Source organism: Plecotus auritus, assembly GCF_963455305.1.
Source record: "Plecotus auritus genome assembly, chromosome: 10".
NCBI lineage: Eukaryota > Metazoa > Chordata > Mammalia > Chiroptera > Vespertilionidae > Plecotus > Plecotus auritus.
In genome coordinates this window covers 62,417,553-62,436,921 of record NC_137785.1, presented here as the reverse complement: position 1 = coordinate 62,436,921, position 19,369 = coordinate 62,417,553, and the positions used below count along the sequence as shown (strand labels likewise).

General features: G+C 51.5%; 1 protein-coding gene across 1 annotated transcript; it reads right to left on the bottom strand.

Annotated features, from left to right (window-relative positions):
- Positions 1–120: 120 nt before the first annotated feature.
- LOC308236033 (mitochondrial inner membrane m-AAA protease component AFG3L1-like) lies at positions 121–16,590 on the bottom strand (the record flags this gene model as incomplete). Its single annotated transcript, XM_080645240.1, is given in 13 exon segments — positions 121–262; positions 264–336; positions 432–660; positions 731–898; positions 2,760–2,830; positions 3,725–3,832; positions 5,410–5,563; positions 5,720–5,857; positions 6,674–6,725; positions 9,251–9,375; positions 11,603–11,691; positions 16,173–16,304; positions 16,575–16,590. Coding segments are annotated over 13 exon segments (1,497 nt in total).
- Positions 16,591–19,369: the final 2,779 nt, after the last annotated feature.

Here is a 19,369-nt window from a genome sequence, read left to right as displayed (position 1 = left end):
CCCCGTCCTCTAGGCACAGGGAACAAGAGGGTCAGAGAACCCTTAGCTAAAATGCCCGCTTGCAGCCATAAGTTTAATCTGTTTTCCGGTGGTCCTGGAAGTGGCTTTCAAAGCAGAGTCCTAAGCTGGGCTCTCCTGCACACGGAGCTCCCCGCCCCCCTCCTCCTGCCCCTGGTTCCAACCCTTCAGCTCCTCAGGGAGGGCTGTGTCCTCCTCCAGGCTGCCAGTGCCCTCCACAAACTCCTCGTAGGTGGACTTCTCCACGCTCCATCATGGCCGCCTTCTCCAGCACCTCTCTCTCCAGCAGCCACCTGCCCACATGCAAACCATGGCTGCCTACCAGGCCACTTTGAAGAGGTTCATTTGATTCCTCCCGGGACAGCAGACACCTCCCGGGAGGATGGCCGTGCCCCACCCAGTTCTAGCCACACTCACCTTGTCCACCTGCTCCCGGCACCACGTGAGCAGGTTCAGCGTCCTCTCGCGGGCGCAGCCAATGCGGTGTCGCACTTCGTCGTCAATGAGCTGGGCAGTGGCCTCGCTGAACGGCTTCTCCACCGGTGCCTCGTCTTGTTTGGGGAAGCGGAGGGACACCTGGCCCAGCTTTTCACTCATCCCAAACTGCACAACCTGGGAGCCAGCAAGCAGCCAAGACTGAGCCTGGAGGGACTTGGCCGAGCAGAGTCCCGTGCTGGGGTTACTGCCCTTTACCTGGGCGTATGTTCCTCACGTCGTCCTGGGCCCCCGTGGTGATCTGTCCAAAGAACAGCTGCTCGGCCCCCCTGCCCCCCAGCATGGTGCACATGTGGTTGAACAGCTGCTCCCGAGTGTACAGGTACTGCTCTCTGGGCAAGCACTGAGCGTAGCCAAGGCCCCTGCCCCGGGGAATAATGGACACCTGCAAGGGATGGGGCGGTGCCCTCTTCAGGCCTGGTTCATCGATCTTTCTACAAGTGTGCGAGAGGAGACCCCCAGGCCCCACCACCAACCAGGGAGGTCACCCCGGGGGTTAACACGGACACCCCTGCATCCTGCCTGTCCCGAAGAAGTTCTAGAGGACCCAGGCTTCTACGGTGTCGGGTGGCTAGTGTCCAGACCCCACCTGGAACCAAGACCCCCTCTACCTATCCACCCACCAAGGAATCTTTTGACAAATGCTAGACCATTACACTCCTTGAATGTGCCATGCCCACATGACCACCAGCTGCAGTCACCCACAGGGCTTAGCAGGGGGAGGTGGCCCGAGCCCCACTGCAGTCTCTCCCACCCTCGCCAGCTCTCCCTTCTTCCATCCTTCACAGCCATCCGGGTGGGTGTAGTGCTGCCTCACTGTGCTCTTGAGTTGCACTTTCCTAATGACTAACAAAACTCAGCGCCTTCCCATGTGCTTTTTGGCCATTTGTGTATCTTTGAAAAGGTGTCTACTCAAATCCTTTGCCCATTTTTAGACTGGGTTCTTTTTGTGGAGTAGTGAAAGTTCTTTATAGACTCTGGATTTCATACCTTTATCAGATGCATGATTTCCAAATATTTTCTTCCAGTCTGTTGGCTGGCCTTTCACTCACTAAACAATGTCCATTAATACACAAAATTTTAATTTTGAAGGCGTATAATTTATTTTTTATTTTTTCCTTTGTGGCTTATGCTTTCAGCATCATACTAATTAGGAAACCATTACCAAAAGAGGTCATAAAGATTCCCCCCTTGTTTCCTTCCAAGAGCTTGACAGTGAGTTAACATATATAAGGTGGTAGGGTCCGATTTCATTCCTGCTGTGTGAACATCCAACTGTCCCAGCCCCATTTATTGAAGAGCCTGTTCTTTCCCCACTGAATGGTCTTCACACCCTGGACAAACTCACTGACCAGCGAGCTGTAGGCCTCTCTCTGCTGATGTATGTCTGTGGTTGTGCCGTAGCCATATTGGTGGCTACAGCCGGTAGTAAGCTGTGAAGTAGAGCAGTGTGAGTCTCTGCTCTGTTCTTTGAAAAGATGGTTTTGGGGTATCCAGGGGCCCTGCAGTTGCACGTGAATTTGAAGATCAGCTTCTCCACTTCTGCCTCAAAGGTTGTCCATGAGGAAAAGACAGTCTGGGTGCTCTACTCCAGTCTTTAACTTTGGTGTGTGAGTGACTTGTGAAACCCCAAGGGGAGAGAGACAAAGACAGAAAGCACATTCTGGGCAGGACACAGACCAGGGCCCTCCCCAGCCACCTGGTCAGGTGAGAAGTCGTCCCTCCCTGCCCTTCGCTGACAAATGCTCACCTGTGTGCACCGGGCAGGACCCTAAGGAGACAGCGACTACAGCGGCTGGAGGACACGGGTCCATGGCAACGTGCTCTGGGGTGGCGGGCAGCACAGCAGAGGCTACGGCTCGCTGAGGTACCACAGGCTTGCAAAGGGCTGCTGAGTAGGCGGGAAGCCCCCAGGAAAGCCCTGAACCCCTGGGGTTTAAACCACTCTGGCAGGCACACAAGTCTTCTAGACCAGGTTCTTGGGTTTTAATTACAAAGACGAGAGGCAAGGTAAGGGAGCTGCCAGGTGGGGAGCTTAAGCCCATGAGTATGACATGCAGCCTGGCTGTTCATTTCAGTGGGTCTGTCTCCAGACATAAATCTGGTTAATACAGTAAAACATTACCAACTACACACAATTAAAACAGAAACCCACATGGTACAGACTGCTTTAGGGCCAATCACCTTCAAGGCCTCTGCTAAATCTCGACAGATTACAAGTTTTAAAGACACAGATGGACACTTGCCAGGTCGATGGCTGACCAGAAACCAAGTACACAACCTCCCAAGGCGAGCGGCATGGCCTGGCCAACCTCATCTGTGAAGCCCAGAGTGAGTGCGTGAGCTTCTTCCACAGGGTGTCCGTACTGAGGCTCCTGTCTAACTTCAGTGGACACAGGTGTACCTTGAAGATGGAGCACCTGCCTTTGATGTCAGGGGACCTAACAAAAACAGAGACAGCCACAGCAGAGTCACCTGTACCACCTCGAAAAACCCCAAGGCCAGCCTGGGGTTCCAGCACCTTCCTGGCCACAGGAGTCAAGAACAATAGCAGAAATAACCCAAAGGTTGCACATGTTCGGCTCGAACCCATTAATCAAGTTTGACGCTGGGCAACACCAAATCCGTGCCGTGCCGTGCCGCGCTGTGATCCAACAACGCAAACACAAGGCCAGCCCAGGAGCTGGGTCCAGCAGCACTGACGCTCTCAGAGAAGGAGAGCAGAAGGTAGACTCTGCTCCTGCAGACTCTCTCGTTTCCAGCACACTGCATACTCAGGAGACGAGGAACGCAATTCGGCCATACCACTACCACCTGCATGGACTGACTCCAAAATCTCAGTAAGAATTTCCACCACATACACAGCTCATGATTAAACAAACTTTTAACCAAGAGCACAAAGACCAGCCATGCCCGATTTGGCTCAGTGGATAGAGTATTGGGCCGTGGGCTGAAGCGTCCCAGGTTCAATTCCGGTCAAGGGAATGTACCTTGGTTGCAGGCTCGATCCGCAGCCCCGGTCAGGGCACGTCTGAGGCAACCAATCGATATGTCTCTCTCACATCAATGTTCTTTTCTCTCCCCCACCCTTCCTCTCTCACTAAAAATCGATGGAAAAATATCCTTGGGTGAGGATTAACAACAAAAAAATTAAATAAATTTAAAAAAGAGCACAAAGACCAGAATCTGAGCGCCTGGCAACCACACTCACCAATATATATCTGGTGGTCGAGCCGGCCAGGCCGCATCAGGGCCGGGTCAAGGATGTCGGGGCAGTTGGTGCCAGCTAGCACCAAGACGTTCATGGCCAAGTTTAACCCTGGGCACGAGAGAAGAGGGTGAGCCACATTCCTGGGCATCTTTCCTCCTCCCTCTGGTCCCACTAGCATGTCCCACTGCCCTTTTCTGGACACCCACCTGTCCCCTTCCAGGCCCCTGCCAATCCCGGCAGCCCACACTGGCTCTGCTTTCCCTCCCACTCACTGCATGCCCACTGCAAGTGGCTGCTCAGCAGTGGGCAGACCTCATGCCCAGGGCTGGCTCTGAGAGACCCTCCCAGACCCTTCATAGGAGGACACAAACAGCCCACACTCTGGTTCTCATCCCCACTGCTCCAGCTGAGACACATCTCCATGGGAGGGTAACTAGGATCCCGTGGCCTGCTCTCAGGCGCAGACCCCATCCAGACTCATCGTTGGTTCCTGCCAGCCTCTGGCTCCTCCCAGCGGATGGGTGACCCGCTACCATGTCAGTGCCCCTGGCCACCTGCCAAGGTCTCTGTTCACCCACATCCTGACAGGCTCAAGGGGCCCAGGAGCTGGTGCGGATGAGGGAAGGCAGTAGGGGCTGATGGAGAGGAGGGCAGTGTGCCCACTACGACTGTTCTGTCCAGTCAGCCCCCCACATCTAAATCTGATTAGAATTTCTGTTGTGTGCACTGGGGAGGTTTTGGTGTGAGAAGAAAAGAACTAGCACAGGAGGCCTGTCCGCTCATCCTGACAAGGTGGCCTCCCTGCTCTGGGACCTGGGATTTGGGGACAGTCCCCGCTGGGCCTGACAAGAGGGGCTCCCTGTGCCCAGACTGTGTCAGCAGTGTGGTTCCTGCTGAGCACCGGCTTCCTCCTGGAGGCTGAGGAGTGTGTACAGGCTGGGCAGAGGGTGCCACAAGACCAGCCCCCGTCCACTCTGTGTCCTCATAACTAGTTGCTGGGGAAGTGAGTGGCCCTGGACTCGGCAGGGACGAGAAGCTGTGTCTTTTCCCTGTGCTGGTTTTGCCGTGTCCTGTCACAGTGACCAGTTACAGTTGTGAGTAGGAGGACACCTGGCATTCTGGAAGTCCACCCAGCAAATCGCTGAACCCAGGGTGGTCTCAGGGACCCCCAATACAGCCTCAAGGCCCAAGTGGACATAAAACCTGTCAAATATCCCGCGAAAGCTTCTCCAAATTCACACACTGGCATCAGTGCCTAGACACTTCCCGTGATGCTTCAGGGCCTGACAAGCACTCAGACTCACTTGGGGGAGTCAATGCGCAGCACTCGGCTGGAAGGGGAGGTCTGACCACAGGAAGCAGCAGGAGGCTCAGGGTGGGGAAAGCATGGCTGCCTCCATGCCATCCTGTGGGCACTGATGCCTGTGCTGACTGGTCTGCCTCTGTAGAGAAGTGGGAACCTCCCCATCCCTACTACCCCTTCCTGCTGGAGGAGGGCAGGGTACATGGGCCCTGGTCCTACTGTGAGCTCTGGGGGCTGTGATGATCTACCACAGCTTTCTCCATTGTGTCTGCCTGAGAACAGCCTTTCTTTGAAACAGAATAATCGGGGTTCTAAGAACAAAAGGCTAGAGGAGGTCACATGAGGGCAAAGGGGCCTGCTCTCAGCAGCTGTGTCCACTCACCGTCCATCTCCACAAGCATCTGGTTTAGGGTGTTCTCCTGCTCACTCTGGCCTCCAAAGTGCCCACGGCATCGCTTCCTGCCAATTGCATCGATTTCATCAATGAACAAAATGCAAGGAGTATTTCTTGGGGCCACAGCAAACATGTCCCGGACCTGAAACGGAGGTACATACGAAGAACCATTTGTTCTGAGTAAAAACAGAAGCAAGCCCTGTCCTCTGCCTGCCTGCGCCTCCCTCTCTCACCTTTGGCTCTCTGTGCTTGCCACCCCAGGGGTGTCCAATTCCAGGACAAGGGCACGTGCACCTACCCTTGCTGGCCCGACCCCCACAAACATCTCCAAGAACTCCGACCCATTCACAGTGATGAAAGGCACGCTAGCCTCCCCCACAGTCGCCTTGGCGAGAAGCGTTTTGCCAGCACCAGGAGGACCGGAGACCATGGCCCCCTGAAACACAAAGGCGACACCTGGTTCTGAGACGGACACCGCAGGAAAGGAGGGTCAAAGAGGAATCCCATCCGATGCTGCACCCTTCTCGGAGGCCGAGGTTTCCTTCAACCCCTCTGCCCCCAACCCCCTTCCCGATCTCAGGCCACTGTGAGCATCAGCTTCCCAAGCTTGCTGGTCTCAACGAGTGTCAAGTGTTCCTTCAGCTGTGAAGACAGCACCTGTGTGGGCACCTGTGCTTCCTTGTCTATGAGTTCCCTTCCTCTGATTAAAAGCTTAAAATCACCAAATCCTGCTCTTGTAACACACCTCAGTGTTCATTTTATGAATTACCATTACACCTGAAAATTTAGACGAGATTTAAAGGGGGGAGTTTATATTGCTCCAATGCTGGTCAAGGGGGTGGGTTAGTACTTAATTATTTCAAAAGAGAGACCACCAGGGTTTAAGTCTTTACAAACAAAACCAAACTACGCACGTACAGGTGAGAGGGAGGGAGCCACAAAACTTAAACCTGTAACAAGGCACTGGCACCTCACATCCCTGTGACCACAAATGTGGGATTCAGACACGGCATTGCCCAATACAAGGGTAACTTCCCATCCACGCCGACTGGTGACCACACAGAGCAGACTCTGCTTGAGGACAGGCAGTGAGCCAGGGCATGTGCCCACACGCCCTGCAGGGCATTTCAGGGGTCCTGTACCTCCTGCTGGAGGAGGCGACAGCCACCCGGTCCTAATGTCCCTGCACCAACTGGGAGCCTCTCCCTCGTCCAGACTGGCTGGGGTGACCTGCACGTGAGAGGTGAGTTACCTGGCTGCTCCCCACACTTGGTGCATCAGACCCATCTCCCCTATACAAGCACCTGAAAGAAATCCGGAAAAGCAAACAGCAGCGCCCACGGCAAGAGCCGAAGGCCAAGCAAGGTGTGTGGTAGCTGGGCTCCCTGCGGGAAAGCCTCCCACGGGAGCAAAGGCAGCCTGTGCACCTGTCACACCCACGTGCCTTTCAGCCGACACTCACCAAACTGTAAATGACAAATGCCACCTCCTGCCCTCTAACCTCCGGCGGACAGTGGTGCCCAGCTGGGTGAAGATGGGGCTACTCCAAGGTCTCTGGTGGGCACTGCCCACAGTAGAGCTCGAAGCCTGGTCCTGAGCCCAAGCCCTGAAGGGTCTGTGAGTCCATTGCTTCTGAGATGCAACTCTTTCCGGAAAAAGGACTCATAGCTTCTATCCGTCCTCAAAGGTCCATGACACAAAATGGCACCAGGAGACAGACCCCGCAGCCAGAATGGCCAAGGTGTTTCCTCTGAGGGACACCCTGAGCCACGCCCAAGCCCACACCAGACATGTTCCACCTGCTGGCCTGGCTTTCGAAGAGGCAGCTGCATCTGACCCCAAACCTGTTTGAGTTGTATTTGTTTTAATTATACAAGTTGATATTATGTAAACTAATAGAAGAGAAGAAAGTTGTTTCTTCAAAAACTAATTTGAAGGCTTATTGCTGAAAAAAAAAAGTGCCAAATTGGTCAGGTGAGCCCTAGCCGGTTTGGCTCAATGGATAGAGCATTGGCCTGCGGACTAAAAGGTCCCAGGTTCGATTCCGGCCAAGGGCACATGCCCGGGTTGCGGGCTCGAACCCCCCTCCCCCCAGCAGGAGATGTGCAGGAGAGAATCAGTGATTCTCTCTCATCATTGATATTTCTACCTCTCTAGCTCCCTTCCTCTCTGAAATCAATGAAAATATATTTTTTAAAAATTGGCCAGGTGGGAAAACAATAAATGGGTAAGAAAAATTCATGAAAACAGAGTCTGCACTCAAGATGGCTTCAAAGTCCTAACTTCAATTCAGGGAAACAAAACTGTCACCAACACATGGTTCATGCAAGACATTCAACAGAGGATCATGGCCACTGGGACCAAACTCACAGGAAGAGAGACAACACAGAATGTACATTTAAGTTAAAAATAAACACACCACATAGGGGTGTGTTCTGTTCCTATGACTCCAGTGCCTTACAGTTTAAAACAATTTAACCCACTGTGGTCTCAGGTCAATCAGGTGAGAAGACTGTCACTGTTCTACTCTGCAAATGCTATTTCCACTCACTAATGTGATTGCTAAAATACATCAGCATCACAGAAAGCTGCTGTCAACTACCTGTCAACCCTGGGCCACAGGGACCTCTGCAGCTGGAGCAGCACTGCGTTTTCTGAAATCGATACCTTTGGAATTTTGGTCCTAAGTCCTGATAGTTTAGGATTTTTGAGGAAATTCACAAACTCCATAATCTCCAACTTGGCTTCTTTGCAACCAGCTACATCTGCAAACTGCATGCGATGTTGTTCTTTAAGATCTTGGCCGCGGTCTCGCCAACACTGAAGAGGCCCCTTCCTCATCCGCCACGCCCAGTTCCCATTGGCCCCTCCTCGCAGCACAGAGGATGCAAACCAGGAGAAGGTAGGCACCAGGGTTCGCAAGAAAGAGCTAGAAAACCCAAGACAACCACTCATCAGGAGAAAGGCCATAAATATTACCTTCAGGCCACGGAGAGTCAGCAGTTCTGGGACTGTTTTTTTTAAATAATTTATTTTTATTGATTTCAGAGAGGAAGGGAGAGGGAGAGATAGAAATATCCATGAAGAAAGAGAATCATCGATTGGCCGCCTCCAACACACCCCTCCCTGGGGATCAAGCCCACAATCCAGGTATGTGCCCTGACTGGGAATCGAACCGTGGCCTCCATAGGTCCGCACTCAACCAGTGAGCGGCTGGAACGTTTTGATACAAAAGGGAGGGGTTTCTTTAAAAATGTGTGAAAGCCCTGGCCGGGTTTACTCAGTGGTTAGAGCGTCAACCGAGACCAAGAGTCTCAGGTTCAATTCCCGGTCAAGGGCATGTACCTCGGTTGCAGGTTTGATCCCTGGTCCCTGTGAGAGGCAGCTGTTGGATGTTTCTATCTCTTCTCTTCTTCCCTCCCTCTTTTACACTCCTTCTAAAAATCAACGAAAAAAATATCCCCGGGTGAAAACTAACAACAAAAAGTGTCAGAGTCTGTCCATGGCATCAAACCTTCCCTCAATTCTGAAGGCTCTTCATCCCACCCACGTGGGTCTGCCCGACTTCGCCTATGGTTGGCCCATGTGGCAGGGGGTGGAGCACCCCCCGCAGACCCAGCATGGCTTCCTCACAGATGAATCCTGCCCAGCCAGTGCACCACTGTTTTAACCTACCTGATCAATTCTTTCCTCAATAAAAACAGAGCTAACAAATTGTTTTCTTACTAGACGATAATATTATTAGCAGACGCCTGAAGCGCTTGAAGAAAGCACACTCCACACCGCTCTACCCAGAACCAGGCGCCCGCGCTGGAGCCCTGTCACTCACCCGTCACTATCACGGGTGTAGACCACTGTCGCCCGGTTGGGAGGCTTGATGCCCAGCTCCCCATGACCAGTCTCCAGGTTCCGCTCAAAGGTGTCAACGCTGCCGATGTTAAACCACACAAACCTCTGTGGGATCGAGATGTGAGCAGTGTGAGGTGCCCTCCCCACAGCCACCGCCTCGCTCGCCAGCTCCACTTCCTGCAAAGCAGAGGCTAGTTCTGCAGGTGAGCCTGCTCACGACAGGAGGGTCCTCTGTGCTGGCTCATAAACCACAGGCCTTAGGTTTCAGATGGAAGTATAAAATTCTGTCTTTATCCCTTGTTTTTGCCTTCTTATTCTTCTCTCCTCACAAACCTCGCCCAGTGGTCCTCACATATGACTTGGCAAACTCAATCCTGTCTACTTGGAAGGGTATTAGTGATGGGTATTAGGTCAGAGAGATAAACAGTCACATGAACATGGGTTGCTGTTGGGTGGTGAATCAAAAGAGGCGTTTCTCTGAAAAACACAAAACTACACTTTACATTAAAAAAACTGGAATCAGTCTTGAACCCAGCCCTCACCTCGGGTGATGTCCCAGGGGCAAGAATAGCTCGCACAAACTGTTCACGGTGCACCCAGCAGAGAAGAGAAACGCAGTCAGAACAGCTAAGGTGCTGACAGGAAGCTGAGCAGCTACCAAGGGCCTCGGACATGTTCTCCCCATAGAGACTGAACTGTACCCGAGACAGCTAACGCTCTCCAAATACATCTAGGGGTTGTTTTCCTACTGACATGGACATTTTAACCCAGGGTATGTATGTACCGATTTCCATTTTAATAAACAGGATCTAATTCAAGAAGAGGAATTAGAGTTTGAGACATCAGAGCACTAACATTCCAGCCTGGCTCTAAAATACAAAAGGACCAGGAATGAAAGTCTTCTACTAACGACACAGGGAAGTCTTATATCCAGACCCATTCAGTAACATTCTTACCCCCCGCTACCTGGCTGCAGAGACCACAGGAGAATGATGCCAATGAGAATAAGGACGCAACCCCAATGGCCCACAGGCTGCTGTGGCCTCTGGACCAGCCACCTGGGAGAAAAGCCCCTCTGGAAAGCAATCCGAGGACACATCGAAGGAATGCAAACTATAAGTGAGCTCATGGATTCAACACAGGCCAGGAGGAGCCCAATAACAAGCCAACCTTGGTCAGCACAAGATGGTGATCACCTTCTGTATACCGTGATTTCCCAATAATTTTTTTGCAGGACGCATGTATTATATTTACACTCATAAAAAACAAGAGGTGTAGGAAAGACTGCTACTAAAGTTTTGAGATGCTGCAGCCTTTTATTCCCAAATAGGCTCTCCAATAAAGAATGTCTATTCCAGGCAAAGACCTAGAAATGCATTTGGGGCTCAAGGGTGTCTATGTATAATTCTACTTATTTCTGGGATACCCTAAGGCAGTATCAGGTGACCTCCTCAGAACCCTTCAGGAGGGGCTGGGAGAGGACAGAGCCTTCATTCACGTGCTAAGCTTTCCCAGCTCACAGATCCTCTAAGTGGGCAGGACCAGGTACTTAGTCTCACTGAGCCAGAGAGGCTGCCCCCACCAAGCACTGCAGGACTGAGCCCAGGGCTGCACTGATGGGCTGGGGGTGGATGCTTCACCCTTAGGTACTGCAGGCTGTATTTCAGAACAAGCGTGTCACATCAGCATGTCAGACCTCCAAGAAACTCTAGAATCTTTACCAAATGCAAGCACGGGGGATCTGTCTTGCCCCTCCTCGCAGCTGCACCTGCGGGTGGGAGGTCCTCACAGAACAGGCTGCAGCAGCCCCTCCCCACCCCGCAGGGAGGACAGGCATGTGCGCAGACAACAAAGGCCTCCACCACAGACCCTGGTGGGAAACGATGGTTTCCAACAGCCGCCATCACACAGAAGCAAGTCCAGCTCTCAGCGTGTGTGATTTGGGGCAACAGGGGGAGTCTTCTGCTCTTCATGAGGTTACACTCAAGCCTGAGGAGCTCAGCAGCACGTCACTCGACCTCAGGACCTGGAGGACAAGCCAGGGAGGGCTCTGCTGCTGGGACACCAGACACAGGGCCGCCCGCAGGGCAGGTACGTACTGAGAGAGAAGCTCTGAATCAGATATGAGATGAAACATAAGACGAATAAATAAACAGAACAAAGTCTCAGAAGCAAAAGCTAAAAAAGATCCAGTCAGGCCGTTATGCCAGGATACCTCCACCAGCAAGAAGATGTCTGTGCCCAAGTCTGGGCTGCTCAGGACTCAGCTGACAGGCCATGCACATGGACACACCACAGCCTTCCTGGTAGACAGACTATGAAGTCCCCTCACCAGACCTCCCACCAGGTAATACTGGACAAAGTGCTTCCAATCTTTCCCAGGATTCCCAAAGTAGGAGCAGGAAAATCCCATGGCAACACCTGCCCCCAAAACAGCCAGACTGTGGAAATCCCTGTCACCCCAGGGGAACGCCCCCGTGGAAGAAGAGAGCACATCTCACACTGAATGACGGTGGTTACTTCATGAAAATGGCTAGTTCTCTTTTCTGACATGGGAGAGGTTGTCCAAACCCTCCCCTCACGCTCTGCCATGTGGCCCTTGTGTGTGGCGACACCAACACCGGTCTTTGGGGAGGACCCTGCCTGGTGGATGAAAACACGCCCAGCTGCGGCTCAACAGACCCCGGGAGAAGCGGGATTCCCACACAGAGCTCTGCCCTGCAGCCATCATTTCTGGGCTCTTCAAATTCAGATGGAACTCTCCATGTTTTCCTAAATTAAATTCATTTCTCAGAATCTTTGAATTAGCTGCTCCAAAAGCAGCAACTGCTTCCTTGGACGGGCTGTCTGGGTCTGCTGCTCAGATGCGCACGAACCTTCTGCAGCCGTTTCTACCAGGAAAAGTCATCTCGCTTTCTCCATCCCCCGCCTCCAGCTGCTCCAGGCCCAGCATCCTTTGGCTCATCAGTTCCTACAGAAAAGGAAGTCTGACCTCAGAAAATAATCACACGTAACTTTGTAGAGAAAGAGGATTCAGAGAACAGGAAAATGCTTTCCAACATACATTTCCCTAACCCCGATGCAGGGCAGCAGGGGCAGAGTGAGAGCACGGGAGGGAAGGGTCGGGACCACACCAACCCCACACATTGCCAGACAACAAGGAAATTTAAAACAATTTCCTCAAATCCCTAAGAAATCACCAGTGGCTGGTGCACACATGCCAGGCATAAAAAGTGACACTTTCGATGCTCCTGCTTAAATGCCTTGCTTCTTATGCTCCTGAATGCTCTGCTCTGCATAACTCCCCTTTTTAGGGAAAACGATACTGCTGAGGAATAGCTTCAGAGACACATGAAAGTCCTCAATTTCACCTTGCTGGCCCCAGGCCTGAGCTTCACCAAAAAATCTTTCCTGTTGTAGTCACCTCTCCACACCAGTAGGTGGGGGAAGAAAGGAAGGAAGATAGTGAGGAGACAGGCCAGTGTGGGGGAACTTCTCACGAAAACTGCAACACCAACACGTCACCGGTTCTCAGCACAAGCCCCCTCAGATGATGGGTCCAGCGCCAGGCGTCTGTGCCTGCAGCATGCACGTGTCAAGCATCTACCAGTTCAGATTACACAAGCCAGCGTGGAAGCACCCAGAAGCCCCACCCTCCGTGAGGTGCATGGAGCGACAGGTCTGACTCGGGATACGCCCCTCTGCAGTCTCGGACCCCCACTTACTTCACATACAATCAAGGTCCTAGAAAACTGGGCACACCCAAGAAGAGAACCCTAGTCTCCCCAAGTAACTAAATCCACTCCACTTCTGATAAAAACTTCCAAAAGGTACAGCAGCATCCACACAAGTGACAAGGGGAACCAGGGAACCACAGCAAACACCAGCTTGCAGTGTCTGCCATGTACGGAGCTTTGTGGGCCTGTGTGGCATTTGCTTTGTGATAACTATACCCTGGGTCCTCCTGGCAGAGGTCCTAAAACCCTTGTAATTTCCAGGTAGCAAGAGACAAAAGGATGTCCTTTGTTATTCTTAACTAGCTCTTTCAAAAACACCCAGTTGGTGTTAATAAGGTGACTTTGGAAAAGCGCTCAGGATAAGGGCTGGTTGGCAGGGAAACCAATTGATTACAGCCCCAGGTTCCCTGGCCCAAAGGGGATAGAGTCTAGGGGTTGAGTTAATCACCAATGGTCAATGACTTAATGAACCACAACAAAAACCCCAAAGGATGGGGTTCGGAGACCTTCCAGGTTGGTGGACAAGAACACACCCACATGGCAGAGGGTGGCACACCCCAAACTCCAAAACTAGGGACTCTTCTGGACCTCGCTTGTGCATGTCTTCATTTGGCTGTCAATTCCAAAGGAGATTAACTGAAAAATTAGTGAATGCTTTAAAAACACTCAAATGTAAAGCTTTTGGCAGTCTTATGTGTAAAGCTGTTGGCCCTTTTACTTTTTCTTGGAGCTGGTTTTTCTGAGTCTGTGCTTCTTTCACTCCCCTTCAAGCATTTCTCAATCCCTCAGGAAGAAAACTGTGAGGTTTTGGCATGTGCATCACACTCAGAAAAGCAACCACACTGCAAAGTCAGGACTAAGAGAGTAAGAGAGGAGAGGATGTTCTTTCCCGACTTCTTGCTTGGTGAAATCAACACGCACCTCCAAGTCCTAAGGCTGGGACAGCAGGCACGCCTTCCACTCCGCACTGCAAGTCCCACACAGGGTCTCCAAGGGGCACAGACAGAACACGAAGCACAGTCCCACAGCCTGTGTGAAGGACAGATGTGTGCCAAGCTAACTGCGGTTTGCACACTGTCTCAGTTCTGCTTCCCAGAGATGAGGCTCAGCCTGGTGGGTCCTCGGATGTGCAGAGAAAAAGGTTTGTTCCCACGCCTCCCAAAAGAGGCAACTTCCTTCTGAAAGAGTTTCTCTTTCACCGTCTCTATGGGTATGGGATCCGTGAAGATGTGGAGGTGCTGTGTGACCCAGAATGGTAAGAGCTTAGTGTGGCTCAAAATGGAAGCTACAAAAGGGGGGTAGGCATGGGCATCGGGGTCATCACACACCCGTTCCCTGGTCCCCCACTGTCGGGGAGACCCTGAGGAAGCCGCACTGGGTTCCTGGGACAAATGCCACACAGGCCCACAAAGCTCCGTACCTGGCAGACACTATCTTTCTTAGCAAATAACAGGTGGTTTTGGGTGGTTTTGAACACAGCCGCTGGGAAAATGACATCAGATGTGCGGGCAGACCCTGCTGCTGAAAGCAGCTGCCTTGGAGGCACTGACATGAAAATGGGAAAGAGGATTAGCTTCTGAACTGGACTGCTTTTCCTCACAGTGGCAATTACAGGTGTGCAGGGACAGGGATTAAGCCCGAGGTGTAAGCTTGCGGCCTTTATTTCTCTGCTTAAATATCCCTTTTAAAAATTATTCCAACAGGAACTAACTTTACTGCAGGAAGACATAAAAACTTTTATTGCTACAGATGTCAAAGAAAACTAACGGTTTCTTGACCAAGGCATTTTTGGTAACTAAAACTACTGCAGCCTCAAAAACAAACACAATTCTAAGACTAAAATTATGTGAAACTTAAAAACCAAAGGATACTACATAATTTATATATGATCAACCAAAGATAGTGTTTGTCAGGCCAAGGAGAGCAAATGCTCTTCTATACCCTGTTTCTTCAGTCCTCAAATAGGAAAACTACAGTTTTTACCATAAGCTGCTAATAGTTACATCAGTTAAAGACAGAACTAGAGACAATTAAAAAGTTTTTTAATTGATTTGAGAGAAAGAGAAAGAGAGAGAGAGAGACATCAATTTGTTGTTCCACTTCTTTACACATTCAATGGTTACTTCTTGTATGTGCCCTGACCGGGGTTCCTACCCGCAACCTTGGTGTGTCAGGACACTCTAACCAACCGAGTAACCCAGCCAGGGCAGAACTAGGGATAATTTAGGTTTTTCACTACAGTAGGTCAAAAGCCAATATAATAAAAACAATCCAAATAAAAGCCACCATACCTAAAAAAAAAATTAATCTGAAATCAAGGTATCTTTCTTGTAGCAAAACCCAAAAACTGCACGTAGGTGTATTAGGGTGAAAATAATCAATGTGGTTACTGCTCTCTAGGGTGTATCAATAAAAAATGAAACAACCTTAAATCATGGAGTAATATTTCAGATTCTAACGCAGGGGAAGGGGTACAGCACGGAAGTATTTCAAAGTGGAGGTGCTGGAGCAGGAGGACAGTCTGCGGGTTCCTCGGTGGTAGGAGGGTTGCAGCAGCGCCCACCGGCAGGGCAGGCGTGACACTTCAGTGAGAGTCTGTGAAGCTCGGCACGGAGGCCGCAGGGCAGCACGGGCGGTTACTGGTTGGGCTCAACGCGGGCCGGCTGAATTAGAAACTCCTAACGATTCACAAAACTCTTTCGCGTCCGTTATCTCCACCAGCGCGGAGAGCAACTCTGCGAGGCAGACCAAGCGAGAGAACGTCCGCAGAGCCCGAGCAGAAACGTGCTCGCGTCGGAACGAGGTGCCGGGAGGAGCGGGACTCGAACCCAAGACGCTCAACCTGGGCTCTGTGCAGAGCAGAAAAGGAGGCGGGGTACCTACTAAGGTTCCCCAGGGAGCCCGCAGTGGGAACCGCTGAGAAGCGTGGAGGGGTCCCCGGGGCTCGGAGGGCGACGGGTTAGGACCAGGGGCAGCCGCCTCGGCAGCGGGGACGGAGCTGAAGCTGCTCTTGCTGCTTTTCTGACCCCCTCATCCTGGCACCCCCAACACCGTCCCCCCGCCCATCTCGCCCCGCCCCCCGGTCCCCCGCTCCGGGCGGCGCACGCGGATGGCGTCAGGCGTCACCCACCTCCCAGGACCGGCGGGCAGCGCTTCCCCGCTTACCTGCGTAGCTGTTTGGAGGGTTCTGACGCCAGACCCGGCCGTTCTTCCGGGTCCCGGGCCACCGCGGCATCTCCACAGCTCGGCGAGCGGCCGCCAACAGCCGGTACGACTTGAGCCGCCGACCACGCGCCGCTGGGGGGCGCGCACGCGCAATGCAGGGGCAATCTGGTCACCGAGGCTGAACAGGCTTGGGGAGGCTGTCCGCATGCGCAGCGAGGCCGCGGAGCCCGCCCCGGACCTCTTTAGGAGTCTACTTTTCGCCGGAGTTTAAGGATTTGAACGTGAGCGCCGCCTTCCCCTGCCCGGACAGCTGAGCACAGAAACCAGCGAACGAGTCGGACTGGGTGCTAGGAGGAGCGCTCTTAGACTTATTTTGAATCTGGCATATACAAGGATACGCACTTCCGGGGTCCTCCATGGGCAGCGGCTCACATAAGCGAACGCCACCCGCTCCGCACCCGGTGGGCCGCTGCGACTGGCGCGCGGAGGTGGGGAGCAAACGTGTGGACTGCTGCCCCGGTAACCCTGAGAACAAAGGGACTGATTCGGTGTGTGCTGTGCAGCGTTATTCCCCGTCACGACTCTCTGTTTGTTCTGTGGACCACAGAAACCCACTCCAGTTTGGATGCGCCTGCAGCTGTGCAGTCCAGGAATTTGGACACTGATGGACCCCAGAGGCCCTTGCTGCCCGCCTTAGAGTCGAGGATGAACAGCCTGTTGCTGGGCCATAGAGCTGGGCAGCCTGTGGTGACCCACGTCTCCGGGGAGGCCCACCTGCGTCTCTGCCAGCGGGGTCCCTTTCCCAAGTCCTGCAAACGAGCCGAGTAAACAAAGGCCCTCTTTCCCCGGAGACTGCTGTGACTTTATTACACTTTGGGGGCGAACATGCCCGGGAAAAGGCCCCTAAAGGTCATCGCAAATGCCAAAAGGGAACGGAAAGCAATTACCCTCGACATGAAATTAGAAGTGTTAAGACGATTTGAAGTAGGTGAAAAGCTCAGCCAGATCGCAAAGGCCTTAGACCTTGCTGTCTCTACAGTGGCGACAATCCGAGATAATAAAGAAAAAATAAAAGTGAGTTCACAAATAGCGACTCCCTTCAGAGCCTCTCGGTTGACTCGCCATCGAAGTGCAGTCATGGAGACGATGGAGCGACTGCTGCGCCTGTGGCTGGAAGACCAAAGCCAGCGAAACATGCCCCTGAGTGTTACCACGATTCAGGAGAAGGCCAAGAGTTTGTTTGATGACTTACAGCGTGGACAAGGTGAAAGCTCTCAAAAAGAAACATTTAGTGCAAGTAAAGGCTGGTTTGTGAGATTCAGGGAGCGCCATTGTTTGCCCCACTTCCAGAAGGACTGCACAGCTTCTAGCAACAAGGACACAGACCTGGAAGTGCTGAAAAGCATTATCGAAGAAGGTGAGTACACCCCCCAGCAAGTTTTCAATGTAGATGAGATAGGGCTTTATTGGAAGAGAATGCCTGAAGGAACGTTTATTTCTGTGGAGGAAAAAGCTCAGCCAGGGTTTAAATCGTCCAAAGATCGTTTGATGCTGCTTCTTGGTGGCAACGCAGCTGGGGACTTGAAGTTGAAGCCCTTATTGGTGTACCACTCAGAAAACCCCAGGGCTCTGAAGGGGTACTCCAAGCCCAATTTGCCTGTGATTTGGCGCTCAAACAAAAAGGCCTGGGCAACCAGGAGCATTTTTCATGAATGGTTCACGTACTTTTTTTGTCCTGCTGTTGAAAAATACTGTGCCAGAAATAATCTAAGCAACAAAGCATTGCTCATCCTAGACGGCGCACCATGCCACCCAGTAAATTTGAGTGATCTGTCTGATAATGTAAGAGTGGAATATCTCCATGACAGTACAGCTGACTCCATCCAGCCCATGGGTCAAGGTGTAGCCTCTACCTTCAAAGCTCATTACCTCAGAAGGACGTTTGAGCACATGCTAGAAGCAACAGATGGGGAGGATACAGCTACGATCAGGGAGTTTTGGAGAAACTACAACATCTTGGATGCTGTAGACAACATTGCAATAGCTTGGGAGGCACTCAGGCCAGCAACAATGAACAGCGTGTGGAAGAAAATTTGGCCCCAGTGTGTTCAGTTCCAGAATTTTTCCCAAGCAGATAACATTGCACAGCTTCAAAAAGACATTATGACCCTTGCCAAGAGTCTGGCTTTTGAAGAGCTTGTGGAAGCTGATGTGGACCAGTTGCTACAGTCACACGAGGATGCTCTCTCTAATGAGGAGCTGATGCAGCTGGAACAGGAGCCAGCAGGAGAGGAGGACAGTGAAGACACTCAACCTGTTCTGCGTCAATTAACCACAGGAGAACTCTCAGCAGCCCTCTCACATTTTGAGGCTGGCTTACAGATCCTTACCAGTAGCAGTCCCAATGATGAGTGGAAACTGAAAGTTTCAAGAGCGATCAGTGGTGCCATAAATTGCTACAGGGAATTGTACAATGAGAAAAAGCGACGCTCAAAGCAGCTATCTTAGATTGTTTTTCAGTGTGTGTAACCAAAAGTTAAAGTAAAGCCAGAAGCAACAAAATGACCTCAATGAATGAGGCTCAGCCAAGTCTCTCTGCTTCCAGAGATTTAACATCCCTGAAAACCCTATTTCTGATATTTTAATTTTGACACTTGAGTATCAAATTTTGTCATTAAAATTTTATTTAAATATGTACTTTAAAAATTCGCATGAGCCCTGGACAGTGTGGCTCAGTTGGTTGAGTGTCATCTCATGCACTGAAAGGTCACTGATTCAATTCCCAGTCGGGGCACATTCCCAGGTATTGGGTTCATCAGTTCCAGGCCCTATGGGAAGCAACCAATCAATGCTTCTCTCTAAAATCAATAAAAACATTTTTTTGTAAAAAAAAAAAAGATTGCATACTAGAATACTCATTAAAAAAAAAAAAAAAAAAAAACTGAGAAGACCAGCCCTTCTAGACATTAAAACACATTGGGTCTGTAATTAAAGCACTTTAGTAGTCAGAACTGTGGAATAAATTAGAAAGTCCAGAAATAGATAAAGGTAGACTTTTTAAAAAATAGCACATGACAACTTGTTAACCAATGTTACTTTCATGATGTCTTCTGATAATTGCAACGAGGCCATGTAAGGTCATTTCCTTGGTTGGAGGAATATACACAAGTATTGAGAGGCAGTGGCATCCTCCCTGC